Below are 23,669 nucleotides of genomic sequence, written 5' to 3' on the forward strand. Positions count from 1 at the left end.
TGCAAGTGGGAAAAAAATCTATTCTGAAATCTTGAATTTTAGATATTACTACTATTCAGGATGTTTAAAGTCTCCAAATACACCCGAGGAGTCAGAATACATCATGCAAGCAGAATGTATCCTGCTGTGGGAGACTGGGGACATGAACATAGTAGTGTCCACTTTTGAGGTTGGTATTGACTCAAAGGAATGGCAGGAGGGAAAGTTAGAGAAACTTGGCCCTAAGAGCTTCATGGAACCATACTGTTGTAGGAAGTTCATGTGATTCTTTTCCCTTTTGACAGTTAGACACACAAAAAACAACTTGAAACAACTCTTGGGTCTCCGAAGTTTTTGTTTGCGACATGATGAAGACTTGACTTACCATTTCCAAAGTGGTCATCTTCGAAATCAAAGGCTTGATATTGGACATTCATTGTTTTCAGTTGAAGGTGGGTTGACAACTGGATGCTCTGTTCACTCACACATTTGAAGGAATGCCCAACCACAGTCTCAAACATCACCACAGAACTTTTCATTCCTTGGTAAATTTTCTCTGAAAACACAAGAATGAAATATAGACACTTGTTGGCATATACCCATTGAGTGTCAGCTGTTACCAGGGGTTCATGTGCAGTTCAATGGCCTTCATTGAGATGTGGCTCTCAGGGGTTCTGCCTTCTCTTCATGAAGACCCACTCTGGTACTCTTTGGGGACTTTTTTCTGGTATTATGTAGGATGTAGGGCAAACTCACATAAATTAGAATGTGATAACATTGAAATGAGAATGTTTAGGAAATTTTTCTTCAGTTGTCTTGAATCGTTGGGGGCAGAGTTGGTGGGGACTATTGTCAGTGCTTAGGGACTACAGAGAAGTGCCCGCAAAAAAATCAGAAATAAGAGAAGATTGCTCTCTGTGACAGTCACATGAGCCCTTAGTGAATCAGAACAGACATGTGCAGTCACCAAGTGGAGCATCTGCATGTTACCAGACTATATTAATAAGGCAAAAGGACAGGCTGATCCCATCATTTGGAGGGGTGTTATATCCATCCATATGGACACAGAGAAGGGAGAGGCCCATCTCTGTCTACCTGAGTGCTGCTGGGGAGAGAAAGACCTGCTCAGGGACTGCTGCTGTTTTAGGAGAGGTACACCCTTTTCAAGGAAGCATATGCTTCAAGGCAGATGGGGTTAAACATTTTAATCACATAATTCACTCCATTTACTCTAATGCTACATTCAACCTACACCCTTCTGATTATACTTTGGCTTCTTAAATGGGAGAAATTTCACTGGCCAGAGGACCCAACTGTCTAGTCTCCTTGGCAATTACCATAAGAAATAGTTGCATGATAAACACACACATTTGCATTTTTATTTTATACATCAGTTTCATGACCTTGGTTTAAATGTCTCCTTGAAGAGATGTAGGGGGTGCTTGCTGATAGCTCTCATGATTGAGGACCAGACTATGGACCTTCATGAATTTATCAAAGGAATACCCATGGGCTATTAATGAGGGGGCTTGAAAGTCTCCCTCCTTTTCTGCCTCTGTGGGTGTGTTTGCCAGTGTCTAAGGTAGCCTTCTACATAAGGGTCTCCTTGCTATGTGCCAGGAATAACCACACAAGTACTCCGCAGGCACTGTCCTGCTTAATTCTTTGTTTCCTTTCCTTTCCATTCCTTTCCTTTCCTTTCCTTTCCTTTCCTTTCCTTTCCTTTCCTTTCCTTTCCTTTCCTTTCCTTTTCTTCTCTTTTCTTTTTGAGAGAGCACACAAGAAGGGGAAGGCGCAGAGAGAAAAGCAAACTCCCTGCTGAGCAGCTAGCCCAATGTGGGGCTCGAACCCAGGACCCCAGGATCATGACCTGAGCTGAAGGCAGACGCTTAACCGACTGAGCCACCCAGGTACCCTTGTCCTGTTTAATTCTCATATAATCTTTTGAGATCGGTTCTACTGTTTCCATTTTATAGACAAGGAAATGGAGAGTCAGAGAACTGAAAATATTTATTTGCCTAAGAGCCTTACAGCTAGTAAGTGGTATTTGGACTCAAGCAGTCTCCCTATGGAGCCTGCTATCTTCACCACTACACTACTGTGTCTCCTGCCCATCACTGTACTACTTACTGTAGACTCTCGCATATGTACATTCAAATGCCCTACATGATGCCCTGAATTATCCATGGACACCGCTATATCATGTGTTATATCCCAGGGTAGTTTACTTCAATCACTAACATTACACTAACACTGACATTACAACAGTCATTACCACTGTAATTACAACTGACTACTGTTATAATACTACCACCACCACCGCTGACGTGCAAACTATCCTCATTGTGACTCCTACAGTTCCTCCTGCTTCTGTTGAGCCTAGATTTGGGGGACCTAGAATTGTTTCATCCCCTTTCTCAGCCTCTAACTCAGCCGCTGTTCTCACTTTCCCTTTCCCTGCCTCTTGAGACATTACTACCTGACTTCCGGCTAAAATTCATCCATATCTTGTAATAACATTAGCTAATTTATGTTAGCGTGCACAATATTTATTCCCCAGCCTCTGTGAGTACACTTGTCTAAGCAAGGTACTATATATGAAAGTGAATTCTCAACTGTGACATCTTACTTTTAACCAATAATCATGGATAATATCCTCTTGAACAATATCAATAAAATATGTTATATTTTAAATAAACATTTCTCGACATTTTCATTTCTTAGCAACGTTCTTTAGCGTAGGTTCCTTAATAAGATAAGCTTAAGCACGTCATAAGATAGAATTTTAAAAAGGGGAAAACAGACATGAAAACTTTTTGTACAGTAAGTGACACAGAGGAGGTGCCCAGCAATGGTTTGCTATCAAACTCTGGGCTTTCCAGAGAAACATTTGAGTCACCTAAGAAATTTCCCCCACTGGACAGGGAACATTACTTTCCTGGATGGGAACCTTACCGGAGTTCTCTCAACTGGCCCCACTGTGGGCCATTCTCGATACAGCAACCAAACGGAATCTTTATCAGTGTAAATCTGATATACCATTTCCCTACATCAAACCCTCCACTGACATCCTTTCACACTTTAAACTCAAATCCAAAGTCCTCAGCTCGCCTCACGCAGAAGCCCTACATGCTCTGGCCCGCATGTCCGTCACGCCTGCTCTGTTGCTCTGCTCGCTCTCTTGGGGACATGTGACACTTGCCGCTCCCTGAACCCATGTGCAAGCTGGCTTCTAAGGGCTCGTGCATCTGTTGCTCCTGCCACCTGAAAAAAACCTTCCTCAGACCCAGATGCCCCCAAATGGGGATATCTCTCTGCTCAAGCCTCACCTCTTCAGAGAGGCCTTCCTCCCCTGAGAGCTTCCCAAAGGCCCTACCTAAAAATATCTTTCCAGTCCTCTGCACCCCACCCCAACCCGCTTGTGTTTGCTCATAGGATTTAATACTACTTAACTGTCTGTTATAATTTAATGTGCCTGTTTGTCATCCCCTCCCCACTTCTAGAATGTCAGGTCCATGACAGCAGGAACCATATGTTTGGCTAATATGCATTTCTACTGCCTCTTACAGGGCTTGGCACCTAGCTGGCAGTAACCACATTTTTGTAGAATGAATGCGTGATTCCAAGAGTACTGAAGAAACTGCACCATCACTAGCAAATCTGCCCCAGAGTCACTCAGCTCTTTTGAGCTGCTGATAATGATCTCCGACATAACGTAGTCCAGCCTCCTTCACAGGCAGCTGAGCAAATGGAAGCATACAAAGATGCATGGCCTTCTCCTGGTTACTTTAATCCATTGGTTTCTCCAAAGCAGCATCAAAGATGAGCAAATTCAATGGGCTAAAATGAGCTAACCCAAGGCGCAGTGTCACTGCTGGTGGAGTGGCCTTCTCTAACAGCTTACCTGGGTTTGCGACTGTCAAACAGGCTCTCACTTCACTGATGTAATACGAGTTTTCATCCTGTAACACAGGATGAAACTGTTAACCTTTGGGCACTCTGTCTTTACATTTATGATCTTGGTTTATAAACTTTGTTCTGGCAGGATTCCAGCTATTCAATCCTCTATATGGGGATTTGGGGGTCTGTGGGTACAGACCATAATTGTATCAGAAGCTTCAAAAAAGTGAAGATACCACACAACAAATAAATTATAAGTAATGGCTTACTCCTGGTCCTGAATTTCTCTACTGCATACTTGTTGCTAGAGCCTGAAATTCAAATTTCCCCGGTCTAGAGTCCCTTCAGTTAGACCAAATTTCTTCCTGTTAAAATGCATATACGTCTGGAAGGTAGAGAGCATGGAAGGGTAAACATTAAGCTTTTACTAGTAATGAATATCTTAGGGTAGAGATTCAAATGGAGACCACTCATCTCTTTTCTTAAAGGCATAAAGAACTTCAGCATTTAACAATGTATTTATTTATTTTAGAGAGAGAGAACAGAGGGGCGGGGTAGAGGGAGAAAGGGAGAGAGAGTCCCAAGCAGACTCCATGCTTAACACAGAGCCTGATGCGGGCTTGATCTCATGACTCTGAGATTGACCTGAGTTGAAACCGAGAGTCTGTTGCTTTACTGACTGAGCCACTGAGGTGCCCTGAGACCACTTATCTTTAAGGCTACCATGAGTGGACTTCATGGGGCTCATAAACTCTCATAAACGGTGTGTGCAAAATTTTTCATGCAATTTATCAATTGCTTTAAACAGATTAAGGGATTCATATCTCCAGTATGGTTAGATGGGGCCACCATGAGGGATTCTGAAAAGAAATGGTTTACTCTGAGATATCTGGATATTCTGTAAAAGAGGATCCCAGGAGTTTGTGTTCAGAAATACTAAGTAGTGTTCTACATTTTATTCAAGGATTGTCCTTTCAGAAAAACAAAACAAACAAACCATTACAAATCAGCCCTATAACCTCCTGAGAGACTAAGGGTATAAAATAGTAAAGGGAACTGAAATGAGATATGGAAGGGTAAGTTGAAAAAGGAGGTTTCGGGTTTTTTTAAAGTAGGCGATTTAGGTCTTATTTGTAAACATTCATTAGAAAACTATCCACAAGGGTGCCAGGGTGGCTCAGTTGGTTAAGCGACTGCCTTTGGCTCAGGTCATGATCCTGGAGTCTCAGGATCGAATCCCGCATCAGGTACCTGCTCAGCAAGGAGTCTGCCTCTTCCTCCGACCCCTCCCCATCATGCTCTCTCTCTCTCATCTCAAATACATAAATAAAATCTCTAAAAAAGAAAGAAAGAAACTATCCACAAGTAAGAGGTGAAGAAATGGTAGAGCAATGAAAATCAGAATCTGAAATTGAATTACCTTTAGAAGCTCTAGGTCTAGTCATAAAGAAATTTAACAGTAATAATCTCAACTACATTCAGTCCATCTGTGTATTATGTAGATGAAATGATGAAGGGTTCTAAAAATACAAACTGTTTTAGTAAGGTAACTGCTACTGGTACACTCAAGTCTAGAGCCTGTAATTCATTGAATAGCACCTACCATATATTGGCTTCTTACCTTGTGCCAGGCACTGGAGCAGACACTTCTCTGCCATGTCTTATTTAATCCTCACAGAAACTCTGAGAAGAAATAGAGGTGGCAGGGGAAGGTATGACCCCAAGCTAGCTAGCATTTAATTTCTCTTATATCCTCTCCAAACCAGCCATTGCTCTAGGTCCTGGAAAAAGAATAAGACCTGGCTCCTTCCTTCAAGGTACTGAATCTTGGTTCTGAAAGGTAAGGTGAACAATGTGCTTGGCCCATCCATTTCTTCTAGAAAGAACATCTGTGAGCCAGGACCCTCTTTGGTCACTTTCACAAACCATTTATTCAGGTTATTCTTTATTTGGGGTCCTTTTTAGCATATAAGAGACCTGTACTTCAGGCCCCAAGGCCCTGCCCTATCCTAAGAGCAGAGAGGATCCACTGATGGGATTTAAGCAGGACAGTGAAATGAGTGTGACTTTCTTTTTTGAAATTGCATGGGTTGCAGTGTGAGTTTGCTTTAAGGAACAGCAGGAGAACAGTGATGAGACCAGCTCCGAGCTCCACAGGGCACCTCCTGGGATCTCCCCCTTTTTGTGGCATCTCCTTGATCTATCCTCACATAAGGAAAGGCTTATGTGGGGCCCTGGGTGGCTCAGTAGGTTAAGCCTCTGCCTTCAGCTCAAGTCATGATCTTAGGGTCCTGGGATCGAGTCCTGCATTGGGCTCTCTGCTCAGCAGGTAGCCTGCTTCCTCCTCTCTCTCTGCCTGTGTCTCTTCCTACTTGTGATCTCTGTCAAATAAATAAATAAAATCTTTATTTTAAAAAAAAAAGGAAAGGCTTTGTGTTTCTACAAAGGCTTCACAGTTTACTAAGAGCATGCTGTCACCTAGATTGCCTCCTTTGATCCTCACAACACCCCCCAGGACAGAATAATATAAATATCATCAGCCCATTTTGCAGCATTTCTTTTTCGACTCGGAAGTTCAGAATTCGGCCTCATTTGAATGGTAGTAGGGCTGAAGTTTATTCTATAAAAGGGGTTGGCAAGTTTGTTTATGTAAAGAGCCAGATGGTAAATATTTTAGGCTTCCTGGCTCTGTGTAGTTGACACTCAATTCTGCCATTGTAGCACAGAAGTAGCCACAGACCAACACGCACACAAGCAAGTGTGGCCATGTTCCAGGGAGCTTCATTTATGGACACCGAAATTTGAAATTCATATGATTTCCATGTGCCATGCAATATTCTCCACCCCCAGCAGCCATTTAAAAATGTAAAAGTCATTCTTAGGCTGCAAACTGTACATTTTTTGGAGGTAGACTGAATTTGGTCTGGGGGCCACAGCTTGTCAACTCCTGGTCCCCACCATCAATGAAAAACAAAGTTGCAGTTCATTTTTCAGTTGGTTAAAACAAAAGCAAGAATGAACTGTGGGGACTTCATCAAGATAAAAAGGGTTCGCACAGCAAAGGAAATAGATCACACAACTAAAAGGCAACCTACAGAATGGGAGAAGATGTTTGCAAATGACATATCTGATAAGGGGCTAGTATCTAAAATCTGTAAAGAACTTAACAAACTCGGGGTGCCTGGGCGGCTCAGTGGGTTGGACCTCTGCCTTCGGCTCAGGTCATGATCTCAGGGTCCTGGGGTTGAGCCCTGCACAGGGCCTCTCTGCTCAGCAGGGAGCCTGCTTCCCCTCCTCCCCGTCTGCCTCTCTGCCTACTTGAGATCTCTCTCTCTCTCTCTGTCAAATAAATAATTAAAATCTTAAAAAAAAAAAAAAACAAACAAAAAGAAACAAAACACATGGACGTAGAGGAAGGGAAGGAAAAATAAAATAAGAGGAAGAAGAGGGAGGCAAACTATAAAACATGCTGAGCTCTAGCTAACAAACTGCCAGTTGTTGGAGGGGAGGTGGGGGGCAGGGAATGGGTACCTGGGTGATGGGCCTCAAGGAGGGCACTTAATGTAATGAGCACTGGGTGTCATGTGCAACTGATGAATTGCTAAGTTCTACCCCTGAAACTAATAATATAGTATATGTTACTAAATTGAATTTAAATAAAGATTTAAAAAATAATTTAAAAAATGTTATAAAGAAAGCAGTTAATTTCCTATTTGGGAGGACAACGTTTTGCTAAGACTTTCTAAATACCAATTTAAAAATATCTTTTCGTTTCCAAACTAGTATCCTAGTTTGAGTTGTCAAATACTTGTGGGCATTCTAAAAATTTTATTTTTTTGCTTATTCAGTAGGATGGGAAAAATTATAACAGGACTCACCTCTTAGTTTGATGTGAAGATTAAATGAAGGAATGCATGTAAAAAATTTACCACAGAGTCTTCACTCAAATTTTAACCAGTGTTATTCACAGTGGTGACAAGAAATTAGATTGCCCCTTCCCAGTAAACCTCTCTCATTGAGCTCACATGATCCTTTCTTGTCTATTTCTTAGAGCTCAGATCTACCACAGATGGAAAGAGAGAGCAAGCAAATTAAGCTTCGACAGCCCTACTCATCAAAGAAATACAGTGAAACCTCAGCTCTGGAGATGGGAGACAGGTGGGCACAAAGGAAGGAGCCTCAAGCAGATGTCACACTTAACCCAAAGCTCAAGGGAATTTACATGCTGCACATTATGTAGTTAGTAGTATCTGCTTTCTCCTTTGATGCCCACACAGTGATTCCTTGCCAGATGGTTTTTGTTTTTGTTTTTTTTTTTTTTGTATTTGGGGTTCAGGTTGGAAAGATGAACCATGTCAGATTCTTGAAAACAAAGTGAAAATCCTTTGTGCACCTATCAGTATTGCCAAAAGGGGCTAAGGACTCCTAAGAGCGAGCTGTGGTACTTCAGCTCTTACAGTGTGTCCATGGGAATGGACCACTGGCACATGTCCCAGCTCACCACTCAACTGATGGAAGGATGACACAGGGCTCCTCATCTCCAGTATCTAAGAGCTCAGCAGTATCTCATCAGAGGGCCCGTAATTCCCCAAGGGACCTAAACAGCCTCCTTAGCAAAGAACTAGGTCCAGAGCAAACCAGTCAATCAACCTATCCCAGGAGGCATACCAATGACCTTGAGGCCCAGGGTCCTCTCCCTAAGGTCAGCAAAATACATTGTGGAAGTTTCATAGTCACCGATGTTCAGGATGTGGATTTTTGTCTTCAACATCAATCAGGCCTCTTTTGTTCATCATTGTTGCGACTATGTCAAGAAACCTTTGCTCTGTATATACCAAGGGAAAGCCAAAGAGGATGTCTCTTTGGAGCTGCCGATCTACTTTTTGGCAGCCTGGCCAAGAGTCCCTGTGAAATTCAGATTCATTCTTTTATGGATTCATTTCTTCATCAAACAATTTGCTAAAGATATACTTACGTACAAAGTCAGGGCTTGGCACCGTGAGTAAATCACAAACATGCCTTCAAGATGGCAAAATGTGCAATGAGTGCATTAATGGAGTTTGGGGAACAATCAATGGAGGGTCCAGAAACCAAAGGAAGAAAGCCTCCCAGTTTTATCTGGGATGGAAGTGGGGGGTGGGACGTGGGGGAGACTTCACAGGGTAAGGATCTTTGAGCCATCTTAAAGCATGAGTGCAAAAGGGGCTGAGGGTGGGAGGGGCATTCCAGACAGACGGGAAGCATAGGGGAAAACGGGGCATGAAATAATACAGCATAGTGGGGAAGCTTTAAATAGTACACAGGGTGTTCACATTTGAACATTGAGAACTCTCTGGAGTCTCTAAGTTAAGAGGGCTCCAAATACCCCTGCAATTCATAGTCACATCGGTGACTATGAAACTTTCCACAATTTACCCCTGGGTAAATACCATGGCGCTGTGTGACATTAGCTTTCCAGACCTTGGCTGGCCAAAATGCTACCTGGCTGGGTGTCCCTCCCTCTGCCCCCAGCCCTCCCACTGATTTCTCCCATGTCCCATCCTCAGGTCAGGGATGGAAGCCTCACTGAGCTGTCCTGACCACCAGGTGGATGAGAAAAGGGTAGTGTTGACCTGGAAAAAATAAACTCTACACTAAGTTACTGAAAGATGTTTTGAAACAAACTATCCTAATAGGAAGGACACTGTGGGACGTGGGGGAAGGGAGGTCTATTTATCTTGCACCTGGAGAGGCTGAACAACTTTCAGTTTGTGACCTGAATTAAATGAGACACTGACATGAGAAGGTTTTCAGTTCTTTAAAAAATGAAATGAGAGAAATGAGAGGGAAAAAACAAAACAAAACAAAACACTCCTAACCCGGCTAGTTGCCTGATACCACGTTCTGCATTGTTTCACCTTCACAGAAGCCTAACAAAACAGGTGGTGGCTGACCTCATCTCACAGAGGAGGAAACAGGCTCTGAAAGAGAGCTAGCGACTTGTCCGTGGTCACATAGAAGTGACACGGATAATTTAAGTCTTGACAGAACAACATCAAGAGACAGTTCGGGAGGCAGACTTCTTTACATTTCTGTCATTGGCAGTATTTCAAGTAAAAAAAATTACATATTATTGTCTATGTTTTGAAACCTGGAACTATTGCCTATATTTCTTTTATTTTTTCTCATCATGTCTGGTTCAGTGTTCAGGACACAATAGGTGCTCAGTAAGTTCCTATTAGTGATTTGTTAATTCAGGCTTGCTCACCAGCATCCATTTACCATTCTCTAACTTGGTTCTCATTTATAACATTTATGATGTCATAACTAACATAAATTATTTTCTAAGACTCTTCTTTTTTTCTCTAATGTGGTCATTCTTAACCAGGGGTGATTTTCCCCCAGGGGACATCTGGCAATGTCTGGAGACATTTGGGGTTGACACAAATGGGGGTGGGCGTTGTTACTGGCATCTAGTAAGTAGGAGGCCAGGGATACTGTTCAGTATCCCGCAAGAACAAGATATCACAGACTTATCTGGAGCCAAACATTAATACTGTCGTTGCTGAGAAGCACTGGTCTAGAGGGTAGCAACATTTTGAAAATGGCTGACAGAATTGCTAAGGCCATTTCTCCTGTGGAAGAAACTAGATGGCTTTCCTGCCTAAATGCATTTCACACAGACCACCTATTAGGGCAGAATGTCCACAGGCCAAATCTGGCTTACAACTGTGTTCTGTTTGGTCAGCTCTGTTGAAGTTTTCCAAAAAACGTGTTGCCAACATTTAAAGATAAAAAGATCTGTATTTCTTGTCTTGAACAGTCAGAAGATCTGACAACACTGGTTTCTGGTGACCAATTGAGAGAGATGATATGTAAAACATTTAACAATTGACATAACAGGGCAGCAACCACTCAGAATGTATACCCAACCATCTAGAATGGATGTCCACCACAAAAGACAGTGGCAGCCTCCAGGGAGTGATGCCTGCCCAGCCACTGGCATCTCTGGGACTCCCAACCCCTCCCTTGTGTCTCCTCACTTCTGAGGCTCGCCTCCGTCATCTCAATCCTCCAATGTTTTTCTTAGGCAGACTTAATGGGAAGGTGAAGTCGTCATCAAAAGTGGGGAAGAAAAAAATGACTGCCTATTTCAAGGAAAAAAATTACTGGCCTACTTCTCTCTTTCAATTCTATACTTAGCCCCTGTGATCTTTGAGCTTGTGGTTACTATTTTAGCTTAAACAAGTTCTCTTTTAAAATGTGGAAATTCTCCTGAAGGACTAAGGCTGGTGGGAACTTTTGCTTTCTATAATCTTCCTCGCTTTCCTCTTGCAATAGAGCTAAGGTCAGCTACTTGAGGAATCGGTGCCAGGGAATGAAATAAATAAGGTGAATTTGGTTGGCGGGACTCAGGCAAAGCAGCTATTACAAACTTGAGACCATGGATAATGGCTCTCCTTGCTCCTTCCAGAATGTGAGTGGAGGGTGGAAAACCCTGCTGGTGCTTCTAGCGCCATCTCTGAACTCATTTCCTGCCTGTACTTCTGGAGACACAGAGATTTCCAGAAAGACAGGGGCTCAAACCTTGGGTGGAGTTTGATCAAACAGAATCCAGTCTGAAGGCATTGGAAAGGCAGGCAGAGAGGGCATCAGGAGACAGAGGAAAGGAGCAAAAAGAGACACTGAAAGGTGCCAAAGAATCTCCCAGTTGCAGACCTGCCTAAGGCAGTGGGCACAGCATGCTACAGACAAATGCTGGGCTTTGATGCTTACCAAAAGCTCATACAGGCAGTAGTCTGGGTGGAATCAAGTCCTGAACTAAAGCACAGATGCTTGTACCTATACCCTCTGCCCTTTTGCTGAAGCGACTTTAAAAGAATTCCTGACCCTTCTGTAGGTTTAACCTCAGTTGTCTCGAAGTAGAGCACACATTCTTCCCAGAATGATCTTCTGGTGTGAGAGAATACGTTTTTCCCATTTGATACTGAAAGGAAACCCCTGACTTCTCCAGTGCACCTCTACCTTAAGGAGAACCATATGCACAAGGAGGATAAAGTCTTTGACACCAAATTAAGAAAGTCAACACCCTTTGTTGAACATTGTTATGTGCCAAGCACCATGCAAGACAATTTATATATACCACTTCTGATCCTCCCATGGGTCCCACTAAAGGAGGTGTAATTATTTCCATTTTATAGATGAGAAAACATGCCCCAAGTAGTCCAAGATCATGTGACTAATCAACGTTATGATGGAGAGCCAATCTTGACTTGTTTCATGCCAATGTCTATGCTCATTTCTCTCCAGGCTCTGGTACCCAAGACCCCTCTAAATTCAGGGGTCACATTCAACAGGTAGGAAGGAGACCCACACCAAGTTCCAGCTGTAGGCATTCTCTCAGCACCACCTCTCCAGCTCTTACCTGGCCTATCTGAATGATACTTTGGGAGAATCTGGGAGAAGTGTCTCCTTTGAGAGTGGATGACCAACGTTTGTACCCCCAAGATATTCACCCACTTGAGTCATTGTAATCATAGCTACTGGTCTTGAACATCTACTTTCCAACTACTGAATAATGCTCTTTACAGAGGTGATCTTTAATTCCCTTCCCTCATTTCTCAAGTGTTCAAATAAAGCTCAGACATGTTAAGTTGTCTGCCTGATGTCACAAGGAGAACAGGTGACAGAGTCAAATTTCAGCCAGGACTCTCTGACCTCGTGTCCATAGTCTTTCCACCCCACTCTGTGGTCCACCCCTTTTGTAATATGGTCTGGAAAATCCAGTGCCCGGTTAGTCCCTGAATCTTGCCTGCTGCAGTTGGAAAGAACCCATCATGACATTTGATTTTGGTCTGAGAGTAATCCTGTTTCTGTGTGCTCACTGGGAATTTCAGTGGGTCTGTTGATCTGTTTAACTTCCTCCTTTAGGTGGTTTGCAAAGAGCACCTGTGGCTGGGTTCCCCAAGGCCAAGCCTCTCTTAAGAGGCACTGAAGCCCTTCTTGGGCTGCACAGAGGAGGCTGAAGGGGTTAGGAGGCAAACATAAGATGTCGACACTTCCCTCCTCTCCATCTCCATGCCCCTCATTCTTATCAGGGAATATCTCAAAAGGTTCTGAGATCTATTTCCTTTGGAACTTAAAGTGAAGTGTGGGCTTGCATCACTGGGCCCCAGGTTGAGGGAAAAGGAAAGCGATGCTAGAGTGAAGGAGCGATGCTGTTAGTGTGAAGGAGCTCAGTCCTCACCTTTGTAAATGTGAAATTCACAAATCCACCCTGGAAATTCAAGAGAAGGTTGGATTTTCGGGAGCCACACTTCCCAGAGGCTTGGGTTGCGTTGGGGTCAATGTTGAAGTATCTCTGAGGTGAAAAAACCTAAACCAGATAAAATCATCAGATCAGTGAGATTTCAAGGAAAACTCCAGCTTGGGAACCAGAAGCATAGGTAGTTAGTGAGATTGAAACTCAAGTCTAGTGAGAGTTCACTTGAAAACTTCCAAGTCCTCAGAAAATCTCTCTCATTTCCAAACTGCTATGTTCAAAAGATTTTTCAAAGAAGGAGTTCTCCCACAGAAAGTGTTCCTTAAGAGTTCATTTATAGCCAATCTCTTCCTGATAAAAATGCATGGAATTTAATTTTTGTTAAATTAAACAAATCACAAGGTAAGTGTGTTACTAGAATTTTACAAGGAAAGATCTTGTTGTCTAATGTACTTCTGTTTCACATGAAAACCTGAATGTGGAAGTTTCATGAAAGCTGTGCCAAAAAAAAGAGAAAGTATTATTTTTATGGTGATTCCTTTAGTAAATCAAATAATCTTAACCCCACCCCCACCTCTTCTAATCCTCTTGTTAACCTAGAATTTTGATGTGAATGTCACAGCTGGCTGGAACCAAGGAGACTATGTAAGTCAAGCCCTTCCCTTCACAGGAGAGTTGCTGAGGCTTGAGGTCAACAGGAGGGACAGGGCCAGGCTGGGGTCAATGCAGAACACACCCCAACACCCTGCCCATGTTGCCTAAAAGTGAGAGGTGTGCATCGTTATGATTTTGGTGTGTGCCCTCCACTAGCCAGTTGCTGCCAGTTTCTATTCTTATGTGCATTCTAAAACAGATTCATCTTTTCATGGAGCAACTTGGAGAAAAAGGAGCTTGTACCTATTTATTTCATTCAAAGACACAAGATGCAGGGAGACTGTCTATTCTTAGCAAGACACCCTCCCTCACACTTTTTGAAGGCAGTGTTACAGTCCTATGGCCCCAACTTACCGACTCTGTGTCTTGAACTGTTAGTTCTATCCCCATCTCGGCTTTGATACAGAGCCTGCTTCCATTTAGAACTTGGTACATTCCAGTCTTGGCTGACGAAGGCCGAGGTGCAAGAGTGGGCCCAGAAGTTGTGGCGGCAGGTGAGGCCGTGTGGGTGGTATTGTGTGCAGCTGTGGTTGGGCCTGGGGCATGACTGGGTTGGGCAGACTGGTGACTGGTTGTGCTGTTAAGCGGTGGGGTGGACAAGGTTGCTGGAAGGGCGGTCTGGTTCCTGGGTTGGGTGGTTTTCCTAGTTGTGTGGCTGACAGTCGATGGGCTTGTTCCTGTTGTATGGGCCGATGGAGGGAAGGTGGTTGGCGGTGAACCTGGGGCTGCACTGGGACCAATTGTAGCTTCAGTGAGAGAAGCTGCTGTGTGTGAGTTATTGGGTGTGGCCAAGGTTGTGACTAGGGTGTGGGCTGTCGGGCTGGTAGTCGGGGTGCTGTTTGTAGTTAGCAAGGATGTTGTTACTAGAGTTTTTGCTGTTGTGTGTGTGGTTGGGAGCTCAGAGCTGGAGGTTGGGGCAGCTCTGTGAGAGGGGGTGTGACCATTCATTGATCTGGCTGCTAAAGTTTGGCTAGGGATGTGGTGAGTTAGTTGCAGGAAAGGCTTTGCTGTGGCCTCTGCTGTTCCTGCTGTTGTAGGTAGATAGTCTCCGGTTTCTGGAGACACTTGTGCTGTTATTTGACTGCCATAATGCAAAATCACTGCAAATTAGGAAACAAAAGTGTTACCACATTATGAACTCACATTGGTGAATCCTTCCACCATCCCCATTTTAATGTTTCTTCACTGCAAATTAAGATGCATTTATTTATTTACTTTTCTCTTTGAGATAGTGACCTTATTATACACACGCACACACACACACACACACACACACACACTTAGAAATGTGATTCCTGGATCACATGGTAGTTCTACTTCTAATTCTTCCGAAGATAAATATGATTTATTTTGTTATTTCCAAACATGCTCATTTACTTTTAATGAGAAATGTGCATATGTTTAGATTTGGGTGAAATTTATAAGGATAGAACAATGAAGTGAAGATCACTGAAGATTTTACCATGAGGCCACAACTTAAAAGTTTGGGTTGCACCCATGTTTTTTACAGGGTTGTGACCACACAGCAGATATTCTTCTATGTCCAGCCCCTTTGTCTGTACGGGGTGTTGTACTAACACTGTAAAGTAGTCGTGTTTCGCTAGATATCTAAGTACGGATACCCCTTCATTCCCCATCTTCCCTATGAATCCAGATAGTTCTGGAAGGAGAGTGTTCCTGGGTGGGGTGCTGCTGTGATGCTCTAATAGAGCTGGACAGCATGAATGGTGGTAATAAAGACTTACACAGAGATGTGTAGTTTGCATACAACCATACAATCCCAGGTTTGAAAGGGGTCTTGATGATCATCTAGTCCAAACCCTAATCTGATATGTAAATTGTATCTATGAATATTTGCCATGTGTTCATCCAATCAATGCATAATTACCTCAAATGATGGGAGATTTGTTTCCCTTCCATTTTGTATTTTGCTGTGAGTGTTTGTAAAGATAGACCCGTTTTTGTCATTTCTTTACTTCACCCTTTGAATGGCCCAGGCTTTCTCAAGTAGGAAAGAAAGAAGGACAGCCCACCAGACGCTGTCTTTCGTAGTTTGGCTTAGATGCCAGACTTCAGAGAGTCCCGACATCCTTATATAAATAGTACCCCACCCTACAATTCTCCCCATCACAGTGTTACATTCATTGCCTGCACTGCACTAACCACAACTGGTAATTATATAAGGGGATGGTACTAACATATTTAATAGTAAGCCTGATCACCCAGTGTGTACCAGCAGAATAATAGCCCTGATTATATGTTTATTTATTGGTTTATTTATTGACTGTGTATCTCACCCACTAGATTAAAAGCAATCTCAAGGTGGAGATTGTGTGTATTTTTTTTTTTTTTACCACCAGTACTTATGCATAGAAAGTGTTCAGTGCATATGAGTTAGATGAATAGATAACTGGAGAGGTAAATTAGGATAATTGCATTGTAGACCATCTAGGATTATTGTAAGGCTCAAACAAATGGGTTTAAATGAAGTCATCCTATGGGGCGCCTGGGTGGCTCAGTGGGTTAAAGCCTCTGCCTTCGGCTCAGGTCATGATCTCAGGGTCCTGGGATCAAGCCCCGCATCGGGTTCTCTGCTCAGAGGGGAGCCTGCTTCCCCATCTCTCTCTGCCTGCCTCTCTGCCTACTTGTGATCTATGTCTGTCAAATAAATAAATACAATCTTTAAATAAATAAATAAATAATAAAGTCATCCTAGACCATCAAGAATACCTACAACATGTGTTATTGTCACAGGTTCTCTACTGGGACCTTCCTTAGGGGTGGAAGGCCTCCGGCTCTTTTCCACCCAGAATAGTTCTTCCCCTGCCTCCCCCCAAGCACAGAGTAAATTAGAAAACTGAGCAAAATGCAGATGATGTTCCTTGAGAATTTAGGATCAGGCACACTGAGAGATGGCTCTGTCTCTTCAGTGCTGTGGTTTCATCGCATTTGCCCATGGTATTTACAGTCACTACAGCTGGAGCTCCCTGGTGCTGGCCAGTGACTTGGGAAAACATGGGTAAAAGGGAAAGGAGATCACTCCATGCTGGTGTTTGGAGTTCTGAAGTTCATACATAATCAAAATCATCCATAAACTCCTTTACTATCTCCCTCGTTCATTCATTACATTTCTAAGTGGTTATTTTTCCTATAGTAATAGCACTAAAGCATCTAAGTTATTGGACACTTACTACATGACAGGCCTTAGGTCAAGGGTCATCTTTCACCAACTCCTCTCAAAAACCCTCTGTTGGTTCTATCTTTATCAACCTTTCAGATGAGGGAATTCAGGTTTAGAAAAGTCCCATCAACTTGACCATAATCCCACAACTAGTGTATTCTGGAGGTAAGTAGTAAATTTTGGAGGTGAGACTTGAGCCCCTGTCTGAACCAAAGCCTGGCCTTGGATTTGGGATAGGTGGAGGTGGTATTCATCACTGGGAAGAATGGTGAGAGAAGAGACAAAAGCAGAGAAGCAAAGAGTAGGGTGCCTCTCCAGCGACACCGTATCGCCAGACCCTCATAATGGTGGTCTTTGATAATCCTTTCATAAGCTTATATGATACAATCGTGATTATTTTCCAGAAGAAAAGTTCATACTTCAAGCCCATTATAATGCTTATGAATTATTTCTGCACAGCTGGCTTGAAAAATGAAAAAGAAAAAAGCACCAGTTTAAATTGCCTTGCATAACCTTTAAGAAAGGCTTATTAATGACACTAAGTTATGTGAAACTATTTACTATATATATATATATATATTTGTATCTAAAAATGTTCATCTGGGGGGCACCTGGGTGGCTCAGTCAGTTAAGCTGCTGACTTCTGCTCAGGTCATGATCCCAGGGTCCTGGGATCAAGTCCTGCGTCTATCAGGCTCCCTGCTCAGTGGGGAGTCTGCTTCTTCCTCTCCCTCTACTGCCCCCAACCCTGTATGCACATTCTCTCTCAAATAAATATTTAAAATTAAAAAAAAAATGTTCATTTGGATAATTTGTATGATACTTGAGAGTTGTGGATTTTATGGACTGTAGGTTTTCTTTTCTTTCTTTTTTTTTTTTTTTAAGATTTTATTTATTTATTTGACTGAGAGAGATCACAAGTAGGCAGAGAGGCAGGCAGAGAGAGAGGAAGGGAAGCAGGCCCCCCGCTGAGCAGAGAGCCCGATGTGGGGCTCGATCCCAGGACCCTGAGATCATGACCTGAGCTGAAGGCAGAGGCTGAACTCACTCAGGCACCCCTGCACTGTAGGTTTTCTTTGTAAGCCTTCATAAAATCACTATATGTGGAAAATTTATGCCTGCATTGTAGAGCTTAGAGCAAGATCTTTCCTTTCAAGATTGTTATGAAGGTTGACAGTCGTGGAAGATTTATTTTCGCAATTCATTTGGGCTAAATCTTAGTTGCTGGTTCCTCAGTCATGACCTCCACAGAAACCCTATTAAGTTTATACTATCACTATCGAGAAAGAGAATTCACTCCCAGATGTACTCTCGAGGAATATCTTAGAGTGATTAGCAAAGATTGCTGTAGAGAACTCTGGAATACTGGAAAGCACTTGCCTTTTGTTCTTTTGGGAGGATCATTAGATCCTTCATAAAAATCTCACTATCCATGTTTTATGCTTATGAGCTTTCTCAACTGAGTAGAATATCCTCACTGAGTAGCACACCCTTTAAAAGGGGGGAATCTTTCTCATAATGTAATTAAAAGTCCTCTCTCAGGTGCTCGCTTCGGCAGCACATATACTAAAAAGTCCTCTCTCAGTAGTGATAAATGAACTCAAACAAGGGAAGAAAAGTACACTGGTCATTCATGAACGCACAGCCTCCCAAACAGAACAAGATGACCCATGGCACCTGTCAAGATATACTTGGTGTGCAGGAAGTATTTATGGGGGGAGCTGGATGTGATGGCAATCATGGTGTCTTGACATCGTGTGTGGCTTTGCAGTAGGCAGAAGCCTGGGCCAGCAGGTGACAGGACCAAAAGTGTCAGAGTGTGTTAAAGATTGAACCAGAGTGTGTTCCCAGAGAGAACTAGGAGATATTGTTCTAATAGTCCTCTCCTTCCCCTCTGCAGCTTCTCTTCTCCCCTTCCCTTTCCCTGAAGAAGAGTGGTGCAAAAGATGGGCAGGTAATTAGATGGAAAACTGAAATGAGTAAGTATGCTGCTCATTATAATACATCCTTGAAAGTTCACTTGTTAGGTAGTTAATAGAAATAATGCCCCGCAAAATGTTCTGTTTTATAAAGTCTATGTATATGAACACACATATTTGACCAATCTTCATCAAAATTGGGTCACAGTTCTTAAACAGGACCTTTGACTCAATAAAGGCTTAGTTAAGTCACTGGTCTGTCTGAGACCCACAAAGAGGGCAGTGGGCAGAAGCAAGAGTAGAGCATAGTTCAGAATCTGTCTCAACCCTTCCTCTTCAAAAGAACACGGCCCTGGAGTTCATATGCTGATTTGTCAAGCCCATACCCCGAATCTCCTAGTATCTTCTCTCCAGGATTCAGGAGACTTAGGAAATAAGTACCTCTGAACCTAAATCCAATGCTTGGATTCCTCTAGACGATAAGCTGCAGGAAGAGGTGCTAGAAGATTTGGATTCCCCTACAACCCATAGAAGGAGCTGAGAGATGACTCATCAGCCCAGCCCTGGGAAAGTCAGCGACCATGCAAGGGCTTTTTCTCTAGGTACTTCCCGGAAGGCTGGTACTTCCCAGATAGCCTTTGTTCAGTGTCCCTGTCACACCCAATTCAGCAGATACATAGGAGCTTCTTCTGAGCTAGGCTCCACGCCAGACACTGGGTCTTTGTTTTCAGGGGCTCAAAACCTTGTGAGGCAGACTCATAAGTGGACCCCCTTCCTCAGTGTGACAAACATTATTACAGAAGGAGGCCCTGAGTGCTATAAGGTGGGGTGGGAATCCAACCCCAAGACAAATTCTTTAGGCAAATAAGAAAGTAAGTGGTAACCCAGGCAGGAGGAAAAGTATGTGCAGAGACACTGGGTCTTCAGAGCCTGGTAGGTCTGGAGAACAGCAAGGGGGTAAGCATGATGGGAATATAAGGAAGAGGGAGTTGTGTGCAGTTAGGAACAGAGTTGGGAAGTAAATGGAGCCCCATGGCCACACCTAGGGGCAGGGAAATGAATTTTAGCCCCTAAATACTTCCTCCTTCCCAGGGAACGGAGGCAGCCAGCTGGGTACAGCAGGAAGACTGTTTCTGGATGTGTGAGGCAGCAGGGGTGGGCCCTTAGTAAGATTCTGTTTACAGTTTCACAATTTAACCTTCAATCTTTTAGCAAAAAGATATAAATCTTACCTCTGTTACTTTCTGTGGAATTTGAGATTCAAAGAGAACCCTTATATAGAAGTAGCTCCAGTCCCGTGGCACAAACTGCTGGCTAACTACTCCCAAATCCAGCCTCCCCTTTTTCCTTAGTAACAGAACCACAAATTCAAGCCGAGCACTTGCTGCCTGGAATAAAGAATGCTACCTCCAAGATTCCTTTCCAGCTGGGTGGGAATGTGTAACTGCATTTGAGCCAAAGCAGTAGAAGTGGTGGGGTTATGTGGGCCTTCTGGGAATGCTGCTGGAAGAGGGAGTCCATCACTTATGTACCCTCTCTATTGTCTTTATGTTTTCCTTTTCAAACCAGCCTATAACTGGTATGTGATGGCTGGAGTTGCAGCAGACATTTAGAACCATGACAAGACCTTGCAGATGGGAGTCCCACACCGGACAGAGGACACTAGTGGGACACTAGTGAGCTCCTGCACTGGACCTGTTATGAATTCTTCTGGACTTGTTTTCTCATGACAGAGAAACACACACTTATTTTGCTTATTTTGCTCTTATTTGTCTATGAGGAGCAGCTAAATATAAATGGAACTGATACAAATTTAAATCCCCTCATTTTGTGGGGGAAAAAGACCAGGGCAGCAAACTGAGTGGATAAAGACTACAGAGCTAGCTTACCTAGAATCTATGCCTGTCCTACGAAAATGTCCAATTGTTTTTGCTCATCTCCAATACAACAAGTATGTCTTGAACATCTGCGTGCAGGGTCCTGAAACCAGGCTTCCTGGATGCAAATCTAAGGGCTGCCACTTGCTAGTTGAGTGACCACGAGGCATTCCTTAACCTGCCTCAGTACCCTCCTCTGGAAAATGGGGGCCCTTCACACACTTTGCTCACTCGGTTCACCCTGGAGAATCCATAGCTCAGAGAGGAGAGGGTGGTAGAGGTGTTTTCTCTCCACCTCCCCGGGAATTTATTGAGCACGCACTGCATTTCTGAATCTGCCAGTCATCTGCTCACAGGTCACAGAGGCTGACTGCTAGACTGTGATTTTTTGCTTTTTTATTAGCTTAGATTTTGCCTTTTGCCTCTAGAAGAATGTGAAACTCTATTTCTGAAAACACGGCAGAAGTAAAACAGCCAGGATGAGGACACTGCTGTGACTCTTCACCCAACTTTCCTGACAATTCATGCCACAATCAAGTACACCGGCTTCCCCCCAGTGGAGCGTGTCAGTGGGGCCATGGGTTTCCCTCACATGTTCAACTCAGTGCTTCTAGAAGGAATTGTGAACTAACCAGCAACTAGGTAACGGCACACAGGAGGACTCAATGTCCTAGAGAGAAAACCCTCTTTGTGAAAGCAGGCAGTGGGCACATAAAATGATCATCAAAAACCCAGTTTCCCAGACAGCTTCTCTGACCTGAAGTATAATAGTAATTTTTTTTAAGTCTTGACTGCTTGGCTTACACCTCTCTGAGATGGCACAATTTGCCAGACTGCATCTTATTCATCTTCACAGTTCATTGTTTATATAATGTAAACACAGCACTTCCGTTTGAGAGAAACAGGAAAAGCAAGGTATAATGTGTTTAGCAAGAGCCCCATTTCTAAAGTCTGGCTCAGTTCTCCATCTCTTAAATCTAAGTGATTTCCAAAACTCTCCCTGGTAAGGTGCTCAGAAGCCATTCGGGAACCAGGTTTAGTGTCACTGTCTTCTGGAGTTGACACCTCCTCTGCCTGACTCACGGAAAACAAGTCCAAACTGTGAAAGCCCTTGGGAAAAACATGAAAGTATACTCCACACATTTAAGGTAATAAGGAGGAGATCTTCCCAAGCCAAATACTAGAGTAGCTGAAGCCATACAGCTATCTCCAGCCTGTCTGGTCCCTGGCACTAGAATGCATTTGTATCAGAGGATATAGAGGTAGGAGGGCCACCATGGAAAACCATGGGTATCACTCACCAGCCAGGGACACGAAGAGCACCACCACTGCAGAGAGCTGCCAGGGCATGGCTCTGGAGCCAGAGATAACCGCTCGTCACCAGGTGCTGGCTCTGCTGCTGCTCCACGGCCTCACTCAGCACTTCTCCCTCTTCTGAGTAGCACGAGCTTAATTCCAGGGCAGGCTCCAGAACAAAGATACCTCCCTTCACCCCTCATTCACTTGCGGCAGAGAAACCAACGTCACTTTCATTATGACAAGTAGCTGAAATGCCCTCTCAAGGGGTAGGCTGAGTGGGGAGGGAAACCAGAAGTGGCCCTTGTGTGAAAGCAGCCACTTTCATCTCTGCCTTTAGTGTTGGTGAGGGGTGGGCAATACCCACCCCACTACTCCAGCCGAGGCAAAGGGCATCTGAGACCATTTCTGCACAAGAGATGGAGGATCTGTGGCAGTGCCAACTTCCTTCTCTCAGAAGATGGGTCTCCATTTTTCTCTAAGATCTTGAGTACATTTCTCCTTCAGCTGGGAGAAAAACAGCCCCTCAGTCATGAAGGTGAGCAGATGTCTGAAAACTCAGTGGTGAGAACACTATTTCTGTGTGTATTCATGAAAAGTCTGAGGTAGCTGCTTTATGGCCACCTCACCTGGTGGAGACCAAAAGGAGTCTGAGCTTAGGAGTCAGGGAGAGCTGGGTTTGAATGTGGCCACCAGTTGTATGGCCTTGGGTAATGCCTCTGAGCCTCAGTTTCTTCTGCCGTATAACAGGGATAATATTGCCTACTCCCAAGATGTTCACCTGGAACACAGACACAAAAAACACTCAATATCTTGAAAAAGCAACTTTTCCATGACATCTCTCCTTCCTCTACTAGTCAGACAGAACAACGATGATCTATCTCTTAGGACTGTGAATCCCAGTGAGGAACACACATTTAGGAAGTATATTAGTAATCTTCTGATTACTAGGTTTAGGGCTTTCAGCTTAGTCTCAAATAATTTCCTGAAAAACAACTTTGGGTACAATGATTTGATCATATTATATTGTTCTAACCACTCTAATCAAGCCAATTTTCCAAAGTATTGTGTTTCCAAATTGGATTTTTATGGTGGAAGGTGAAAATTAATGTGTGTCAGTTGATCTAATTTTTGCAACTACCTGCCTAATATTCTGGACTTTGAGTCAATTTATTCTACAGACAATAATTAAGCAGATACTATATGCCAGGCATTCTTCTTACTCCATTTAAGTCCTAGAGCCACCCTATGTGGGCACTGTTATCATTGCTGTCTCATTTCACCAATGGGGTAACTGAGATCTGAGAGGTTAGGTGACCTGCCCAAAGTCACTTAGGTAATATATGAAGAAATTGAGTTGTGAATCCAGTTTGGCTTGAGAGTCTAGGATTTTAAGCATCACGTTGTACTAAGTGTTCTAAACTAGAATATAATATAAGTTTTCAAGTTGCTCGATACCTAGATGAGAAATAATATTTATTAATATAGGATAATAGCCAGACTGATTGATCAGTTTTTTGTTGCTTAGAGCTACACTAAATGAGAAAAGGAATAGTCAGAGTTGACTTGGTTGTTGTTGGACCTTGGAGAGACTTTGAAGGTTGTAGGGGATGTGGATAGTT

The 23,669-nt window shown here is 43.3% G+C and overlaps 1 protein-coding gene and 1 long non-coding RNA gene across 4 annotated transcripts in view; one reads left to right on the plus strand and one right to left on the minus strand.

Annotated features, from left to right (window-relative positions):
* The window catches only part of LAMP3 (lysosomal associated membrane protein 3), a 35,066-nt gene extending 12,533 nt beyond the window's left edge, over positions 1–22,533 (minus strand). The window contains exons 1-5 of one of the 3 annotated variants that reach the window (XM_082692757.1): positions 22,053–22,533; positions 14,129–14,874; positions 13,106–13,234; positions 3,884–3,941; positions 365–535 (exon numbers count right to left, since the gene is read on the minus strand). In XM_082692757.1, coding sequence (XP_082548883.1) covers positions 365–535; positions 3,884–3,941; positions 13,106–13,234; positions 14,129–14,874; positions 22,053–22,101 — 1,153 coding nt within the window. In that variant the 5' untranslated portion in view covers positions 22,102–22,533. The remainder of the gene's footprint in view (positions 1–364; positions 536–3,883; positions 3,942–13,105; positions 13,235–14,128; positions 14,875–22,052) is intronic. The other 2 variants (XM_082692756.1, XM_082692755.1) reach the window with 2 other exon arrangements.
* On the plus strand, positions 16,503–22,140 carry LOC309845286. Its single transcript, XR_014301181.1, has 2 exons — positions 16,503–18,497; positions 18,541–22,140. It is a non-coding gene; the product is annotated as an uncharacterized lncRNA (long non-coding RNA).
* Positions 22,534–23,669: the final 1,136 nt, after the last annotated feature.

This window comes from Mustela nivalis (genome assembly GCF_964662115.1).
Source record: "Mustela nivalis genome assembly, chromosome: 1".
Taxonomy (NCBI): Eukaryota; Metazoa; Chordata; class Mammalia; order Carnivora; family Mustelidae; genus Mustela; species Mustela nivalis.